The 19,975-nt window shown below is 39.8% G+C and overlaps 2 protein-coding genes across 2 annotated transcripts; both read left to right on the forward strand.

Moving 5' to 3' along the window:
* Positions 1 to 134: 134 nt before the first annotated feature.
* On the forward strand, positions 135 to 7,197 carry ccnt1 (cyclin T1). Its single transcript, XM_030767676.1, has 9 exons — positions 135 to 304; positions 1,357 to 1,438; positions 1,628 to 1,756; positions 2,656 to 2,716; positions 3,688 to 3,750; positions 4,163 to 4,208; positions 4,403 to 4,566; positions 5,146 to 5,220; positions 5,419 to 7,197. The coding sequence occupies exons 1-9, from the start codon at positions 135 to 137 to the stop codon at positions 6,768 to 6,770; spliced, it is 2,142 nt and encodes a 713-aa protein (XP_030623536.1). The 3' UTR covers positions 6,771 to 7,197.
* Positions 7,198 to 15,031: 7,834 nt separating this feature from the next.
* pmelb (premelanosome protein b) lies at positions 15,032 to 19,435 on the forward strand. Its single transcript, XM_030767677.1, has 10 exons — positions 15,032 to 15,179; positions 15,435 to 15,581; positions 16,336 to 16,476; positions 16,563 to 16,724; positions 17,244 to 17,582; positions 18,081 to 18,221; positions 18,309 to 18,414; positions 18,587 to 18,792; positions 18,950 to 19,070; positions 19,282 to 19,435. Exons 1-10 carry the CDS (start codon positions 15,032 to 15,034, stop codon positions 19,433 to 19,435), a joined length of 1,665 nt encoding a protein of 554 aa, XP_030623537.1.
* Positions 19,436 to 19,975: the final 540 nt, after the last annotated feature.

The raw sequence follows: 19,975 nt of genomic DNA on the forward strand, positions 1-19,975 counted from the left end.
TATCAAAAGTCACAAGTCCCAAACTGAAACTATTCGAAACAACCTCAACCTTCCGTCGTGTTTACATGTTTGAATAGAGCCGTGACGTAGTTCCTGTGACGCACTAAAATTTTAAAATATTGTCCTTCTCAGTAATGGCGGCTTCGTTTCACTCTCCTTCTGCTAAGAACGGTAAATGGTACTTCACACGAGAACAGATCGAAAATAGTCCATCTCGCCGAGCGGGACTCGATCCCGACAAAGAACTGTCCTACAGACAGCAAGCTGCTAACCTACTGCAGGACATGGGACAGCGACTTAATGTGTATCTTTGTCTTTATTCGGAAGGTACTAGCCTGCTAAGTAGTTAGCTAGCGTATGTTCTCAAAAGAGGTTGGTGCCGGTTTCGCGGCATGGATGGTTAGTGAGGACAACGCAAATGATTCGCTGCCATTTGGGGTGTGGGATAACGTGTTCCATGAAATTATCAAGTATTATGGAACAATAGTGATTGTGGATTTCATCCACCAGTGTTACAGAATGTAATCAGTTTGCCGTTTCTATGAGCGGCCTTATGTTGTTGCTAAGTGAGCCCGGGTCAGGATTGTGGGATGTGTAGGCCTCAATCAGCAGAGGCCTAGAAGTTTCAAGAGGAAGAGAACAAAAGCTTCTTGCGACAAGCTGCCTTAGCAGAATACTAAATTTTTATTGTTTAAAGAAATTAATTACGTCTGTGCTATAGTATTGCTATCGCTTACTTGCAAAATATTTCTTATAACGCAGGTCAGATACTTGCTGGCTAGTTCTTGAACGTTTAAGTGGCTCACCAGCTACGATTTCTGGTGCATCAAGGTTGTTAGCAGGCTAGCTAGCTAGCTAGCTTAATGATAGGTCACGCTAATGTCTTGCTTAGTTACATAAAAGTAATTGTTTAGACTGTTTATAGTAACTTTTGCTCAGTCTTTATAGTAGAATTATATGTTCTCATTTCCGGTGTTATCGTTACGGGCATTGTTAAAACCACTTTAACGTTTGAGAACTCCTAAGCTACCAATATGGCTTTTAACTTCACTGTTAAATTAGTAACGAATCCCAACTGGAAACAATGTATGCATTACTATATATTAAGAGTTATAATAAGAGTTTATTTCTGGCGTTTAGTTCCTACAGAATTCTGAAAATGGATTTTCAAGCCAAGCGCCTAAGTTTTCTTGTGTTTGCACATTGTGTAACAATTTTTAATGTTTAATATTGACAATGGGAGTGTATTACGAACAAGCATTAGTAGCTCTCTGTGGTCCTATGGTTAGTGTCATGTTTTCATCTGTAATCAAACCTGTGCACATTTGTTAGTGTTCCTTAACACTGGCGTTGCAGATCGCAGCTAACAATAAACACTGCAATCGTGTACATGCATCGTTTCTACATGATCCAGTCTTTCACTCGCTTCCACAGAAATGTAAGTACCAGGAAATGTGTAACTGAGACAATGCAACAACTGAATAATAAAAATAGGAGGTTGCCGTCTATACGTATTGTAGTTGCGTCGCCCAACAACGCACATTTCTTCACTTCTTCTCACTTCAGTGTATCAGTACCTTGATGTGAGTGCATGTGTGCATATTACCATGTACATCACCCTGTACAGGTGATTGCCCCAGCTACACTCTTCTTAGCAGCAAAGGTGGAGGAGCAGCCCCGCAAACTGGAGCATGTAATTAAGGTGACTCATGCTTGTCTCAATCCTCAGGAACCATCGCCAGACACGAGGAGTGATGTAAGTAGTGCTTAGATGCGGTCTGTGCTGAGAGATGGCAGGTTATCAACGTATAATAATAATAAATGTTCACAGTGTTTGTGTTCCTTAGAGCCACCTCTGAGTAAAATGACAAAACAATGTTCTGATGTGACATTGATTGGTGTATCAGCTTGTTCTGTGGGTTACATTTTGTTGTGTCGCATTTGTTTATTTAGTTGTGTGAAAGACAGTTGTATTTTTCTGGAAATGAAGTTGAGTGATGATTTTAAACATTGTTTACAGTTTTGTAGTGTTTCATGGACTGCTACAAAACTACTTCACTACTACATCAGTTTCAAGATTGTAGCCAATTTCAACGATTTTTGTTTTGCCTTGTTATTTGGGCCATGCGAGCGCTGTAGATCTTTCAGACTTTATTGTAATTCGAAAGTCTTAATACACGCCGACCTCTGAATTACGTCTGTGCTTTTGACTAGGGTGTGGAACTGAACATTTTTACTCTGCAGTCACAAAGCTTAATGTGTGTCACACTCTTCTTTTCAAATTTGACTCACCAATTTTGATGTGCACACTGCTTATTCTAGACCACTGCTATGCACTAACTCTCACAGTTTGAAATTAATGACTTACTTTTTCCCTCTCAGGGTGGATGTTTATTACTCTCTATGCACCGCATATTCTGTTGTTAATGTGACATCACTGTTACGTTTAAATTCAGAATTTGTACTGAATTGGTGTCAATCCCAGTGACGTGAGGCATTTTGCCCAGTGTTAGCAAGAACTGTCAAGTGACAAAAGAGGTCCTAGAATTGGAATATAGAGCTGTTTGAAACTGTCTGAAACAGAGCGAATGAGAGAGAGAGAGAGAGAGAGAGCGTGCATCCCCGTGAGTAACCTGCCTGTCCTCTCGATCCCAGGCATACCTGCAACAAGCCCAAGACCTGGTCATTCTTGAGAGCATTATACTCCAGACTCTGGGTAAGTTTGGAGGGGTGACAAATAAAGAAAAAAGGGGTCTCTCAGAGTCCCCACACTTAGAGACAGATGAAGTCCTCAAATGTCATCACTCTTGCTCACAGCACAGTCCCTGGAGACAGCGCTGGGTGGTCTTTGGAGTTCACATCCAGTTTTCCACCTACAAACAGCCATTGTGATGGTCTCAGCCTTTCAGCTTTCCCTAATTGTGTCCATGTTCACAAGACAGATCAGCTCTTTCCTATAATTGTATCTTGATTTTTTGTTCTGGGTGGGGTTTGGTTTTGCTTTTGAGCTATTCAGCACTGTCAGATATCCCATAATGCAGCCTGTTTGATTTCAGTGTGGTCAGTTTTTTTCCTCATAGTTTCTGTGACCTCTGTTTTATTTTGGTGAAAGCTTTGATGAAATATTTCATAATTGATCGTAAACCAAATATTTACACCCAGGCTTACAGTTCACCTACCATCTGTTCTACTGAAATGGAAAGTCATATGTTACAGAAGTGCACTGTGCATTTCAGCCAGTCAGAAATATTAATTTTCTTGTCAGATAATTACTATAAAGTTTAACTGGCATACCATCTCCAGGTGCTGGCATGAAGAATGGCTCAAAATATTTTTAATTAACTCATTCATTCATTTTGTCCTGTCCAGGGTCAGCCATCAGAAGAGTCAGTGTGCTTCATTACCGTCCATTTTATTTATAAATGCATAACTCTCCATACAGCCTGAGAAGGACTGTCACATATGATGAACCAGAATGCAGTGCTGTGATACTCAGTGTACTGTAAAGAGTTAAATTAACACACACACGCACACAGCGCTACATCACATTCCACCCTCACAGTCTTCAAGTGACAGTTTTCAGGGTTAAGGATGGTACATGTGAGATGAATCCTTAAGCTCATTGTGTTTCTCTCTCTCTCTCTTTTTTTTCTTCTCTCTGTTTTCCCTGTTCTTCCTTTTCGCTAGCCTTTGAGATCACCATTGACCATCCACACACGCATGTTGTCAAGTGCACTCAGCTTGTCCGAGGTAAGCACCAGCCCCTCTCTGTCAGATCGTGTTATTTTTGTTGTTTTGTCTGTTTGAAAGAAGGATGTTTATGTTTCAGTTGAAGTTTAGTTGGCAGTTATAAGAGTTTGTGCCTAAGGTTTCAAGCATACAATTCTAAAGCTTGTTAAATAAACAAGAATTGTGTTGTTTTTAAAGCACTTTGCAGTAGAATTAATCACGCAATCAGTATTTCAACCATCCATGTAAAAATCATATCACAACCAGAGCTGTGGTTAATGCAGCACATTAAGACTTGTTAATTTCAAGATATGTACCAGACGGTGTGTCCTGTACCAAACAGTTGGGTACAGAAACGTGTGGTCTTATCAAGCTGTTGTTCATGCACTCCTGGTTTTCATGTTGGATCTTGTCCTCTCTTTTGTTATTCCAGCCAGTAAGGATTTGGCCCAGACGTCATACTTCATGGCAACCAACAGGTGGGTTGAAAACAATAAAAGTGAATAACAATGCAATGTCTTTAAATTTTAGATTTGAATTCCTCTCTATGTCAAGAGGTGTCATGTACTGCCTACAAAATATGGTTATATTTGGTTCCTGTTTTCTAAAACCCCTCTCTTTTTGCTCTTTTGTTCTTTGGGCCACCGGTGGACTGTTTCGTCTCTATGTGCAGTCTACACTTGACCACTTTCTGCCTGCAGTACAGTCCACCCATCGTGGCATGTGTATGCATTCATCTGGCCTGCAAATGGTCCAACTGGGAGATCCCAGTCTCCACAGACAGCAAGCACTGGTGGGAGTATGTGGATCCGACTGTCACCCTGGAGCTCTTAGATGGTATGGACGGTTTTAATTACATGTTTGATTCTTTTTTCCCCCTACCTCAGGGCACTTAGGCTCATTAGCCTGAAATGACCACAATGTGGGAGAGTAAGTGTCTAGTTTTATTTTAATAAAAGCTTGCAGTGATTATTGCCTTTGGTTTAATTTAATTGCGTTACGTCGTACGGCCTGAATGTGCTTAAATTTGTAAGGGTTATGGAACACCAGGCGGGTGTCCACTGTGGCTAGGGCTCAGGGAGAACACAGCCATGTTCTCGGGCATAATAGCACTGACCCGAGTCCCTCTCGGTTCTCTCAGCATGAAGGTAGTCGCTGTAAATCAGGCAACTGTGTAGTCATAGGTAGCGCCACACAAAGAGCGCTCTCCTCGAAGTGCGTAACCTTGCCTAATGATGGTAAGCAGTTCATGGTGTGAGGAGATACAGTGGGTGGTCTCACAAGTATCGGCGAATGCATTTGTTGACCTCACTCTTAATCAGAGTTCATGAGTAAATTGGACATCCCAGATTTGAGAGGGGGGAAAATTCCCTACTGCCGTGTGTGAGCTAACAGCGCTTCATACTTTGTTTTCAGAGCTTACTCATGAGTTCCTACAGATTTTGGAGAAAACACCGAGCCGGTTAAAACGCATCCGCAACTGGAAAGTAAGTCAATAATGTTAATATTTAATGTCAGGCAGCTAATGCATTGTTTACACCTCTTCTCTGGTATGAACCACATCCACAGGACAACCATCTGAAATATCTTAACTGAGACTGTATTGCTTAACTCTGCTTAACATGTCATTTGATATAGGTTATAGATCATTCTAGGATATTCTGTTGTCGCAGAGCTGCAAGCCAGTAGTCCCAGAGCTCAGTGCTGTTCCTCTGTTGTTTCAGGCTGCGGGTCAGACGGTGAAGAAGTCAAAGGTCCAGGAGGAAGGTGACCAGACAGAGACCATGATGAACATGATCTCCAGGGTGTCATCAGAGAGCACGCTGGCTGGTCTGATGAGTCTGTCGGCACCTTCCTCATCCTCCTCGTCCTCAGCTCCCCCTCTGCCTGACGACAAGGATCGCAGTTCAACATCCAGCTCACAGCATTGGCAGCCCGGCGGGAAAGAGCAGCAGCCAAACCACGAGCAGCACGTTCCCGCAAAAGTGTCACTCAGCGAGTACCGGGCAAAGCATGCCGACGTGCTGGCCGCCCAGAAGAGGAAACTCGAGAACATGGAGGCCAGCGTTAAACGGGAGTACGCCACAGCCGCCCAGGCTCTAATGGGTCAGCAGAGGAAGGAGAAGCACCATCAGCAGCCACCCAGTTCCCACCACTCCAGCTCCTCAGACCTGGGAAACCCTTCTCCCATCGTCCTTAAGATTCCCCTGGACGAGAGGTCAGAGCGCAGCTCCCTGAAGATGCGTTTCCCTCTTGGCAGCGGACAGACAGGCGGAACCAGCCACGGCAGCAGTGGTAGCAGCAGCAGCAGCAGTCGAGCACCCGAACAAGACATTAAAGTCCGTATCCGGATGCCGGAGAGGCGGAGCGGGTCGGGCGAGGACAGCAAGAGCAGGGACAAACACAGAGAACGCTCCAACCATCATCACCATCACCACCACCACCACCACCACCATTCCTCCTCCTCCTCCAGCAACACATCCTTCTCTTCGTCACATAAACACTCGTCGAGCTCAGCGAGCACCTCCTCAAGCAGTAAAAAACCCTCTGTGGAGTCCTCCAGAATGAGCTCATCCTCTTCCTCTTCCTCTTCATCCTCGGCGTCAAGAAAGAGGACCCATTCACAGGAGCCTTCTTCAGGCCCTCACTCCTCCAAAATTAGCAAATCCTCCAGGAACTCCTACCAGCTGCCCCCTCTCCCCGTCTCCTCGGGACACTCTCTGGGTCACGGCTCAGATGTCTTGCCCTCTTTGGGTCTTCCTCATCATCAGGGAAACTATTCTCACTCCAAGACTGACAAAGCTGACACAAACGGCCACAGTGCAGGTGGAGGCAGCCAGTCTAACGAGTACCAAGACACCTTTGACATGCTGAATTCGCTTCTCAGTGCTCAGGGTGTGCAGCCTGCCCAACCCCAGATGTTTGACTACCGTTCCCAGTATGGGGAGTACAGATACGGCAGTAGCTCGAGAGGGAGCAATTCCAGGCCGCCACCCCTACCGTCAGAACCTCCACCCCCTCTCCCCCCGCTGCCCAAGTGAAAGTCTCACACAGTGTTAGAGAGCATAAGTAAATACAAGTCTGCCTCCGCTGGCAGGTTAAATTAAACTACTCCTACCTTTATGTTGCCCTTATGTTCATTATAGCCTGGAGTTTTTATGTTTTGTTTTTTTTTTTTAAAACTTGACAACAAATTGATGTACCACTAAATGTGTAGCTTTGTTGTAGGCCATTGCAGAATTTAGCTAGCTTTTCTTCCGCTTGTTTCTCGTCTTTGTATCTCAAACGGTATGTGCTGCAATAACAACTTTGAATTTTGCAACAAAAAAAAACAAACAAAGAGAGAGGAGGGGGGGCTGAATTGATTATTTATTACAAATGTAAATACTATTTTTGAGGTCATTCAGCTTTGTACCATGACAGAAATGGTTTATGGAGTTCAGTTATATTTAGTCAAACAAACGGAATGAAGGGGAACGTAGTGTTTTAGTGTTCAGAAGATGAACATAGAATCTTGAATGCCAAGAGGAAACTGAAATGTGTATTTTCGTCGGATTTTTTCCTTTTTTTTTTCCTTTTTTTTTTATTTTAAGTTTTGCTAACAACATTAGTGTCTTTCATAACTATGCTATTTATTATCAGCATTTTAAAACAGAAGTAGCATTTGTTGCTTGAATGCTGTCAAAGTTGCGCTCTTTTATTTTTATACTGTTTGCCTGTCCTCGCCTTTGCGTCTTGTTCAAGCTTAAGGATGTAAATATAATTATGTTCATTTAAAAGAACGGACATCCTTACCATATCTCTCACCCTCCACAACTGTTTTCAAAGTGTTTGTTACTGATATATTGATCTGTTTTTATGTTTGGTAAATACTTTTGTTTTGCCCCTTTGTATTTTTTAGTTCTATATTACCGTGTAAATGAATATGACTGATGTGGACATGAGATATTTTTACAATTTTAGGAGGCTAAACAAATTGTGTTATTAACATTTATTTATCCAGGTAAATTATTAAGAACAAAAAAAACATTTTATGATAACTACCTGGCAGTGTAAATTATGAAAGCTTGTATTTTCATTTTGGGAGTCTACAACTTCTACATCTGTTGCAGTCATTGTTTTAAATGGTTGTAAAATATTACCATATACAAAACAAACAATATACACTAACAGAGAAAACAAAAATATATATAAGTATATGGACACGTATTTCTTATTACAAATCTCAGCAGTATCGATTTTTGAAAAGTTACAACTGTGGTTTTCTGATTCTGATGTATTGTCTCAGTACTGTTTTTAACAGTTTCTTTGGTCACACATCTGAAATTATGTTAAACTGCATGAGTGAAACCGTCATGGGCCTATGTGTTGAAAATTCTCCTTGTCTTACAGGTTGACAGTGTGATTTAAAGTTTAGTTATTCCTAGTCACTATGTACCCATCCCAATCATGTTCTGCCGTTTGTCTCTCATTGCTGATGGAACTGAATTGTGGTCAGTTTAGTTCTAATTTAGGGAAATTCAGATGCTGACAAACAAGCACCTTTTTCAGTATTTTCAAATTTCATTGAAAATTTCAAGGGTTTTTTTAAGAATTTGAAATGAATTTGACTACGTCTTTGTCTACTCTTGATAGTTTGAAGAAGACCGGTTCTGAAATGTTGTCTGTGAGGAAAAAAAACTTTACTTAACAATTAATTGAAAACACACACTGCAAATGACCTTTTATAGTTGTATTTCACCAGATTTTGTATTTTCATTCATTAGCACAATAATGATAAAGATTATGTGTATATATACACCAAGATATGCATCTTTAACACAGTTGATTTTGGCAGTCTGATCTTGTTTTATGTTTTGAAAATACGGAAATACACATTCATGTATAATATTTTACATTATACTGAAATAACCTGTTCTGTGATGTGAAATGAAATAGGAGCAGGGATTCCTCCACACAGTTGACAGTCTGGTTTAAATATTGTGCCTAACTCAAAGCTCTTTTACACTTATGTGAAACAGACTGACTGGCCCCTAAAGGTTCTGTGACAAAAGCTGTCTGTGAATGAACATTATTTTTACAGCTCTGTCTTAGTTATTAGGTAATGTCAGCTTCAGATACAATGCAATTCACTACTTTTAACATTCTGGTATACATTTCCTATCCATCCACACAACACAAACACGCACATGCCTGGCAAAGATGGGAATTTTCCTTTGTTTGAGTTTTTCCGTCCTTGGCTATTGGGATTGATTTCAAAAAGATGCGGAATCTGACAGACGCGCTAAGCCATGTCCTGTGTGTGCATGTGTGTGTGTGTCGGTTTTTCCCCCCCCCGGCGTGTCTGTTTACACAAGTCACATGAGTTTTGTATAATAACAGAAGGGTATGACAACGTGGTGTTTGTAATGCAAATTCAAATTGCCACTTTATGTTCAGTGTGTGAAGAAAAGCATTTTGTCAACTGTAAAAAATTTGTGTTTGTAAAAGTATGACATGAACTCTCAGGTTTTGAATCGAATTGTTTCGGGGTATTTCCTGTCAAAAGAACTTAAGGTTTCCATTTTGTGAACTCAGTTCCTTTTATAAATGGTATTGATATAATCCAATGTAAATAAATGTTTTATGAAAAATGTTCATTTATCATTGACAATTTATCTTAAATTCCAACACCTTATTGAAAACTGTGGAAAACCAGAATGTTAAAATCATGCCTGGAAATGTTAAACAAAAAACGCTTCAGTTTAAAAGTGTTTGATTGTCTTAAATGTACTGTCATAAATAGTTTATCCTTCCAATTATTCTCAACAACAAAAGGTGTGTTATTTTACAAATCCCTGCAGATTTTTATCTCTCTCTCTCTCTCTCTCTCTCTCTCTCTCTCTCTCTCTATATATATATATATATGGGTCATTCCATGTCAAATCAGAGTTTGTCTATGTAATGTTTGGGTTCCAGAACTAAGGCCTGTAAAATATTTTTGTTCAATTCCAATGCTTTTATATTTTTTGGCCCCTTGATATTTTTTTCATTTTTACACTCTCAAAAACACCTTATCTTGGAGGCCATGTTTGGGCATTAGTATCTTGAAAAAGTATTATTCCCAGCCTCACTAAACTTTGTAGGATGGAAAACAAACATGTTCTCAGTATGACTGAACCATTAGAAGCTTGTACTTCTTGCCTATTGATTTTCTACAATGCCATAGATTTGGACAAAAGTGCAAAATCCATAGACGAGGGTGATATTGTCTATGGATTGTGCCGATATTTGAGGTTTCTACCACTAATGGGCAAGAAGTTATTGAGAATCAAACAAAATGTTGTAGCATTTTTTGGTCATTTTCATAGGACCAAAATAGTACATGATGTAGCTAGTAGGAACATGAAAATGTACGTGGAATTAGCTTAATGTATGGTCATTTAGTGTACAAAGTGCTGATGTCCCTCCATGTTCCCTTCATAGATAAATACGCATAGTTAAAAGCATTGTTTTACCTGTAGGAAAAAACCTCCATAATGAAGAAGCTTATTATTTCTACTTATGTGTGTCCCAGCCTCTGAAATATTGATTTGAGTAAAGAAAAACATGTTTTCTGTAGGCTCATTTTACTATAGGTCATTAATGCAAGTTATATTCTTGCCTATCAGGGCCTCATTATAGAAAAAGGCATTAACTCTAATAGATGCTATATTCAATGGAGTGGTTAAATTTTATATCCCATATTTAAGAAAGAATAAGATACTAAGTAAAAAAAATCAATAACTTTATTGAAAACGATGTGCAATGTAGCAAATTATGTACTAGAAATTACATGTGAGGTAATAACATGTAATAACACATAACTTGAACGACAGGACTGAATTAGGTACATGCTTGGTGTTTTCTTGATAAGTGGAATCACTGATTCCTGGAGCTACTGAGGCAAAAAAATGTAATCCTGAAATGGATGTGTTTCTGCCATAGGTATATTTGTATGAAGGAAAAACAGAAGGACATCGGCACTTCATACCCTTAATAACCATACATCAAACAATTTCCATGTACATTTTTATGTCCCTACTAGCTACCGTACATACCATTTTGGTCCTATGAAAATGACCAAAATATGCTATCACTTCTTGTTTTATTCATAATATCTTCATGTCCACTGGTGGTAGATACCTCAGATATTGGCACAAAATTAATAAAAGATTGTATTTGAAGAACAAATAATGATTGATACCATATTGGTGCAAAAATGTGGGTTTGTAGTACCCTCAATGTCACTCTCGTTTAGGAACTTTGCATTTTTCTTTACAAATCTAGGGCTTTATAAAAATAAAATGGCATGCGGTATAGCCTTTCAATGGTTTTGGCATACAGAAAACATTTTTGCCTTCCATCCTACAAAGTTTGGTGAGGCTAGGAACAATACTTGTCAAGATATTAATGCGCAAACATGGCTTCCCAGACAAGACGTTTTTTAGGCTATAAAAACAACTTAAAAGCAAGGGCTGAAAAAATATGAAAACAGAATTTGAACAGAAACATTTTACAGGCATTGGTTTTGGGATCCATTCATGATATAGACAAAGTTTAAACAAAATCTTAGACGGTGCTGCAACAACCTCATCTGATTTGACACAGAGTGACCCATATGTACTCATCAGCACCTGCATTCACTCTACAGAAACATGTCTTAGAAGAAGGGCATTCTTTTGAATTGGCAAGCCATTTGCATGGATTATCTGTACAGTGCAAAGAGGAGAAGGATGTTGTCCATGCAGTTTTCTGTCCCCTGTCGCCCTCTGCTGTCAATGTTTGAAAGAGCTTATCCGTGAAACAAAAAAACAAAATGAACAGGTGTTCACGATCAGACAGTAATTTTGTAATGAAGTAAATTATTACTTAAGATTTACCAGTTATTTAGCATGGATTGACTATTAACTAAAATTGAAGATCACTATCTATCTATCTATGTATCTGTCTGTCTATCATTCGTCTGTGGTAATGTGCAGTCATCCAGTGATGTCTCAGTGAAGTCTCCCACTGACAGTCAGTGGGGCTGCCTCACATTTCCCCCAGTATGTGTAAAGCCTCTTGCTGTATCTTTTCATGCACTGAGCTACTCAGCATCTGTGTGTGACCCCGGTGCACCGAGGGGAACTGCAGAGAGGGAGAGTGAACCTTGGTGACCTAACAGGAGAAATGGCCTGGTGGCATTGTCTTGGACTCCTTGCCAATGTTTAATTAATACTGAGTGAGAATTAGATCAATCAGACAGTGGTTTGTCCGATCTTGTTGAGTGTGGGTCTGTAAAACCCAGATTAAATTCAACAAAGGCACATTTGGGTGTCAGACTGTCAATCTCAGATGGACAGACACATCATCTGCCCTGAGGGTGAATGCCCTGACCTGGCGTGCCACCTGAGGGTCTCTGCCAACTTCTTTTCTTCCCATCCTCTGGGCAAAATAGTGCTAGCACCTGTATCATCCTTAAAACACACACTTTTTGCCTGGCCTTTGTCTCAGTCTGCCAGTTACCCCCCGGTCCTCTCCCATTAAAATTGACAGTCTGCCCTCCGGCTGCCCAAGTCCACATATTACATTCCTCTTAACTCTGTCCCTGCTATCCCTAGCTATTCCCTCACTTTGTCTGTTTGCCATCCCAGGTGTCTTCAGCGTGTTACAATTTATTACAATCTCAGGCACTTCCCCTCTCTGACAAGACTATCAACATCATTACATGAGGATGACCAATCAGATCTGGGACAACAGGAGGGACCAGTTCGATCGCCTGTCCAGTCAATGTTAATGGCCAACTCCGTCTGCAAGCAATAAACTTTCAGAGCATGCTTCAACTTAGAATTTTCTGTCTAAAAATAAAGACATAGATCAGACACGTCCTTGGACTCATCACAATGTGAGTAACTATGGGTCATAAAACTGAGAGACAAATAGTTTGATTCACTTCTGTATCATGCTTTATACTTCAGTCTTTCCATATTTCAAGGTGTATAAACATTTCATATGGGAATATTCATTCATATTTTTTCACTAGTATTTAAATTTACATTACTTAGATTTCATATTATTTTATTAGCCAGGGATCTGAAACATTTTCACACATTTTTAAATTCTAATTCAGAAAATGTGATTGTAATGTTTGTCGAGGTAATAAATAATCCGGTCACAAGAACTTCCCTAATCCAGATTAATTTTTCATTCCAGGCATTTTTTGTTTTAGCCATACTGTGTGACTTACTGTTTTATTGACGGTCTGAATCCTTATCCAGTCTTTTGCAAATTAGCATTAAACCCTTCCCCCACAGACCTGAGTTTTAATCTTCTAAAATTCTTTCAAATGGGAAATTAGTAATGTAACCTCTTCCATTTGCGCATATGTATTAAATATATATCACATGCACACAATGTATAGAGCCATAATCTCATTTTTAGTGTTTATTGGGAATGCACGTTTTAAAACTGAGTAGCTATTAACCACTCCAAAAAGCACAAGAGGATAGGGGATATGGGCCTGATTCTTTAGTTTGAAACATAAAATGAATGAACAAAATTTTTATTAGTTGCATGTCGACTTAAAATTACTTTCTTGGTTACTTACAGTCATCATTGTGATCATTGTGTCAACATATAGTTAAGACACACCTACACAAAGCACAGGTCACAAATCAAAAAGTACAAATCACGCCAAACCTGAACTTCAAATTGCTTGGAATAACTTGCCTGCGGTATACATATAAATATAGCTAATAACAGCATAAGCCTCTTATAACTACTGACCTACTTTGAGAACAAAAGCTTTCACATGTCAAAAGACAGCCCCATGGACTGGCACTTCAGTACGGATGTACATACCACATGTAGGCATTCTTCAAGGTCATGTTACCAGGCTTACTGTATTATACTCTACTCTACGAAGCTATAATCTCAATGTGACTTTCAGGTCAAACAATGGTATTATTCAAGAGCACAGCTGTCACAACTAAGCATTCTTCATGGACGTTTAAGAGTTGTGTCAAATACATATTACTATAAGGCTGTATACACACTTGTTTGCATTTTCATCCTCACTTACTGTTGCAGTTGTGTGTGTGTGTGTGTGTGTGTGTGTGTGAGTGAGAGAGGGAGAGAGAGATAGGGCATACACTTGGCTATGAACTGAGTTTTCCAGCAGGCATTGGGAGGAGTGGCTAGTTTTATTCAATCTGTGATGTCACAGGTATGTGAAATTCCTTTATAAAGGAAAGCACCAACATATTTTTGAGGATTTCCGATATCTCACCAAAAGCAGACAGAGGAAACACTCTCAAAATGAAGATATTTTCTGGAATTGTAATCTTGGCAATTTCTTCAGCAGTTTTGGGCAGTAAGTATATTCTTTTCTTTACCTTTAACAGTAACTGCAGATTCTCAGTGATAATCAGTGGCTATTACTTCAAAACTGTGTCTAATTCTCTGAAGTCACAATACAAAACAAATTATATATATATATTTATACTGTTTCCGTTAATACCCTTTAGGGTCATTTTATTATGTGAATCAAACCTTTGTAGTAATAACATAACTGTTATAACGTGAACTGTGCAACACTGACATCTTGTGGCTGGGAGGAGTACAACTGGCCTACTCTGTTAGTCTCCAATGTAAATCTGTGTAAATTGCACACACACACTGTGAATAGCGAACAGTGAATTCATCCTCTGCATTTAACCCATCCAACACACCGGTAAGTGAACACACACACCAGATGCAGGAGCAGTGGGCAGCATTCTTTGCGCCCAGCTACTTCAGTCAAGGAGCCAGTAGCACTCAAGCATGTAGTCATATCATTTTAACTGTAAATGTCTCCTTAAATGTGATTCAAGACATACCACGAAGTGCAGTATGTCACAAGTTTTATTAAACCATCATGTCCACAATCAGTTTAAGACAGTAATAACTATTTTGGGAACCACGTTTTGGTAACACTTGCAATGCGCTATCACACATTAAAAGTGTAACATTTGCTTAAATAAAGATAAAAATTGTGCAAATAAGCCAACAAATGCTCCCTAGTACGCTGTGATAACTTCTGCTGACTAATAATACCAATCCACAACACTAGGGTCTGCCAGTCTTGGATAACAGTCAGTATACAAGCATTTGACAAAAAAAACAGTGGCAGAACCTCTGATGTGCATCTAAAGAGAGATTTGACCAATCAGAGCAGCTCACTGTGCTGGCCCGCAGGGCAAAAATCACATGCTGTGCAGACAATCACATGCGGCAGATTTAGGGTTCCTCTTAGGCTTAGAGGATGGCTTTAGGTGCTAACTTTCCTGACCTGCGGAAAGTGTGCCAAACATATTACCGGGTCATAAATCCTTGGCTGTCTCATCTCAGGGACGGGATCCAAAAACCCACAACAATCCCAAACAACTTGAGCATTGTTTCAGGACTAACAGGTCACAGGGGTCGCGAGCTGCAATCCTCTGAGTCATTGTTTATCCTGCAATATGCTGTTCAGCTGTACAGATTTACTTCAGGAAGAAAAAAGAAAAACTATGAGACAGTGATGAATTTTGACTTTTATTATGATATTTTTCAGGGTTTTTTGTTCGCTGATACATAAGTCAAACTAAGTCTAACTAAACTTAAAATCTGCATATTTTCCTAGATATTATGTTGATGTGAAACCTGTGATGGCTTCTGATTGGCAGGTGACCACGTAAAGTTTGATGTGGGCAATGACGCACCAACGCTAACTGGTGCTAAAATCACCTTTACTATCGAGATCATTTTCCCAACCAACCAGGTGGTGTTACCAGATGGACAGGTCGTGTGGGCAGAGGACTGTACAATTAATGGTATGTAAATTGCCATGTTGGAATACAATACAACGCTCAATGGCTGCAATAAAACCAGATAAAAGTATTTATTTAAAACAAAAAAAAAGGAGAAAAAAACAAAACAAAAAAAGCTCAAAACAAAACAACAAAAAACCCTAATAGACACTAACTAAAACACAAAATAAATTAATTAAAAATACTGCCCTGCAAAGTATTTCAGTAATTGTGTACTTGTATATCTACATCTTTATCTTTCTCTATCAATCGATCGATCTACCTATCTATACACACACACATACATATGTAAATTGCAGTTGTATGCTTATACATAGAATTGAACGCTTAAATAGATTCTATAATATACAATTAATTATTTACACTTAATTATTCAATTAACAAATAGATATACTGAGCCACATGCTAAATAACTTTTTTCTTCCTGTATATACAGCACTGTTTACCAAGCTGACAAGGTCAGCACGCTTTTAATCTGGTATCAGTACTGTAGTGTATGCTATGTATGCTACATTGCTGGAAGTTAGCACATGGCTCAGAGGACTTCGTGAAGGTTTTTTTTTTTTTTTTTTTAAAACAATCCACAACCCTTAGAACAACTCTTAATGACAAGAAATGAAGCCAAGGGTATGCTAAAAGATATAAAGCTCATTCACTGGGAGGGTCTGTTCACCAAAATGTTGGTAGCATTAAATGTGACTGCATTTACATCACAAAAATGTCCCATCATAGTAATGCCATTTCTTTGTTTCTCTAGGCACCCATTACCGTAAGAGACAGCCTGTGTACCCTGAGGACAGTTCTGTCGATGAGTGGAATGGCGTTTTCCCTGATGGTACCACTCTCAGTGAATTTGGAGACAAGAGACCACCCTACGTGTTCGTGTGGAAAACATGGGGTAAGTACCCCAGCCCTTAACATGGTAAAACAACCTGGTTATGACGTTAACTCAGTGTCCATAACATCGTCTTTCACGCCTGACAGGGCAGTACTGGCAGGTCTGTGATGGTCCTTCATCCTCTCTCACCATTGACACGCATGGAGTTCCTCTTGGTTCCTACATGATGGATGTTGTTATCTATCACTATCGCAAAAAGGACAAATTCATTCCTCTGGGATATGCATCCACACAGTTCTGCATCACAGGTTGGAACATAATCACACTGCAAGATAGCACAAGCTAGGTAACTGGTTAGCTTCAGCTAGGTAGGCTGACCTGTTACCTTTTGGAACTCATTTTTAGAGCCTTCAACAATCCCTTGACTGACTGATTCACTGGAATCTTAAGTTACATTTTGAGGGAAAGATTTTCATCAATTTCTTACATGGCATATAAGCATCACTTCAAAATAATTCTTCAAAATAATCATTTAACCTCCTCTTCCTGCCTTCCTTTCATCTTCTAAAATCCCAGTTTCCCCTGTAAAGCATCTGGGCCAAATGAGGCTGGCCACAAGCCACTCTTGACTGGATTCCAAGCCAAAGATGATCGTCAAACACAAACCAAATATGCACCTGCACACTAATCCACACTAACCCTGCATCACGGCTACTGGGATCCAAAATACCTGAAGTTTGAAAAATCTGATCTTCTGAAAAGAATGATGATGATGATGCCTGTTTGCCTCCCATCCCATTTAAGTATTCATCTCTATGTGTGTCCAGATCAGATTCCCTTCTCAGTTGAGCTGTCCCAAGTGAATGACATTGATGAAGGTGACGAGAGGTTTGTTCAGAATCGAGCTGTTGCCTTCACCATTACTCTTCATGACCCCAGTCAGTACCTGAAAGATTCAGATGTCACCTTTAACTGGGACTTTGGGGACAGCAGTGGCACTGTCATTTCCAGAGAGCTCACCGTGACTCACACCTACATCAACACTGGGTCCTTCAAGCCTCAGGTGGTCATACAAGCAGCTATTCCTGATCCTGGCTGTGCAACACCTTCAGATTTTTCAACCACCATAAGTCCCACCTCCCAAACCTCAGATCAAATCACCAGGGGTAGGATGTTTGGTTCACTACATTTACTTGACAGTTGACAATTTTCAGAATGATCTCAATGCATGATCAACAATATCAATAATGGTATGTTGCCAAATTGCAAACTACTGTCTTCATTTTTTTTACTCAGAGGGTGATGCTGAACGATCTGCAGGACCTGTGCTGGGTCACTCTACACAAACTGCCCTCTTGAACACAAGCCAACCTGTACCCACAAATGGAATTGCAGAGATGTTTGCGTCAGAGGGCTTGGTGGAGCATGATGTCATAGCTGCTGCAAATGTCATTGAATCAAATATCCCAGTTGAAACAACAAGCATTCCTGCCTCTAATGACAACAAGGCCTCTGATTTTCTTAAAACTCTGTTTGCCGAAGTAAACAGTCTGGCAAATATGATGCAAAAGGCAGCAGCAAGTGAGTAGCTAAATCCACTAAAAAAAACATTGTATCCCCAGCTGTTCTAAGGATAGTGAACATAATTTAAATTTGATCTACAGCAGCAGCAGGCCTGAGTGCAGACAGAACACAAACACTGGGAACCCAAAAAGTCAAGGTGGTTGAGAAGCGGCAAGCCCCTGTCAGAGAAGACTGTGTGATTTATCGTTATGGTTCCTTTTCCACTGATATTGAAGTTGTGGGTAAGTTCCCTTTCCTTGGTTAATTCTGTGCTCTCTTAACATGCTAACCGGAAGTGAAAAATGGTCCATGTTTGTACTGATTGTCAGAGGGCATTGAGAGTGTGGACATTGTGCAAGTAACCAATGGAGATACCGGTATGACACTTGATTTGGAAGATAACGCAGTGGATTTCACCATTTCCTGTCAGGGCAGGTTTGTATGAATCAAATTTTAAATGAATAAATAAAAATTGAAATAATAAATAACATTTAAAACAATTTCCACACATCAACCATCACTACACAAATTAAAATGCTTTAGTTACATCACCAGGCCTATTTTAATTTTTAATCACACACAACTTTAATCCCTTGATGTTTGACAGTTTGCCAACACGGGTTTGCACTGTGGTGTCGGATGCAGACTGCATCTCGCCAATTAAGACCGTCTGCAACTCTGTAACACTCTCACCAGAGTGTCAGCTGGTAATCCGGCACTTCTTTAACGACTCTGGTGTCTTCTGCATTAATGTGTCTCTGACTAACGACGTCAGTCTCGCTCTCACCAGTGCAAGGGTTAGTGTAAACATAGGTGAGTTAGTTCGTCAATTATTTATTTATTTATTTGTTATATTCAGTATCAAATTCAAAAAATTATCTTTACTGTTATCAAGGTTTTTTAACCATTTAATTCTGCCTCTACTGTAGGCGTTTTTTTGGGGGTTTTTTTGCCACATTCACATCATCAGATATTTCCCTCTTTGACTTCTTATGGTCAGACTCTAGGCTGAACCCCACCGTCATTGTTGCCATGGCACTGGGGCTCTTAATCATCACATCAGTGGTGGGGATAGGTTCCTTGACTTACAAGTAAGTCAATCTGAACAACTGATTAGTTTACCATCACAATTGCCATGTGATTTTACCTTGGACTGAACGCAGCTGTGCATATATATATCACTGCAAACAGTTGATATACAAAGCTTCTTTCACCTCTAGGAGTTAAATAGGAGATTCTAGTACTTCATATAACCCCAAATAAAGATAATGACATTTCTCTCTTTTTTTTGTCTGCTGTCAGACATTTGAAGGGGTATCATCCGTTGATCAAAGTACCCTTTGCAGGCGAGAGTGACAGTGTTGCGTGGCGCTCTGCGCCTGCTCTCCGGAGGAACCTGGTGATCCCTCTTCCGCAAGAGCAGAAGCATCCACTCTTCCTGCATGGAGTGGTGTGAATGAGTAGTTGTGCAAAGCACTGCAAAATTCAAACTCATGGTACATAGGAATAATGTGTCGCCAGAATGTAGCTAAGTAAAGGTGGCAGTAGATGAGGGGTTTTTTTTTTGTATTATTAGTCCTGCCAAAAAAGAAAAGAACTTTAGATATGATTTTTGTATTTTTCTTTTTTTACTTTTGGATCATATGCGTTTTTGCTACAAGCTAGTGAAATTTATTCATTGTGGTTGCTTTACATTTTTATACTTGTGCCTTTTCTAACCTTCTTTTTTATGCACTGAGGAAATGCTGGGATGCTTATTGTTTTGATACGTTCAGTGTTGTACTGTCAACATCGTATATGTGCCAGTTGGACCACAGGAACAGAATGAGAAACAGTGGAGAAGCAACAGAAAGTTTGTGGGCCAATAAATCCCTTTCTACAAATACTTCTGAATACCAGTTAATAAAATCTAATAAAATCTAGCAGCACTGCTGTCTGTTCATTTCTGTGTACATACATGCATACATTCAAACACACACACACACAGATATATATA

The sequence above is a fragment of the Chanos chanos genome, chromosome 3 (genome assembly GCF_902362185.1).
Source record: "Chanos chanos chromosome 3, fChaCha1.1, whole genome shotgun sequence".
In the NCBI taxonomy this organism is placed as follows: domain Eukaryota; kingdom Metazoa; phylum Chordata; class Actinopteri; order Gonorynchiformes; family Chanidae; genus Chanos; species Chanos chanos.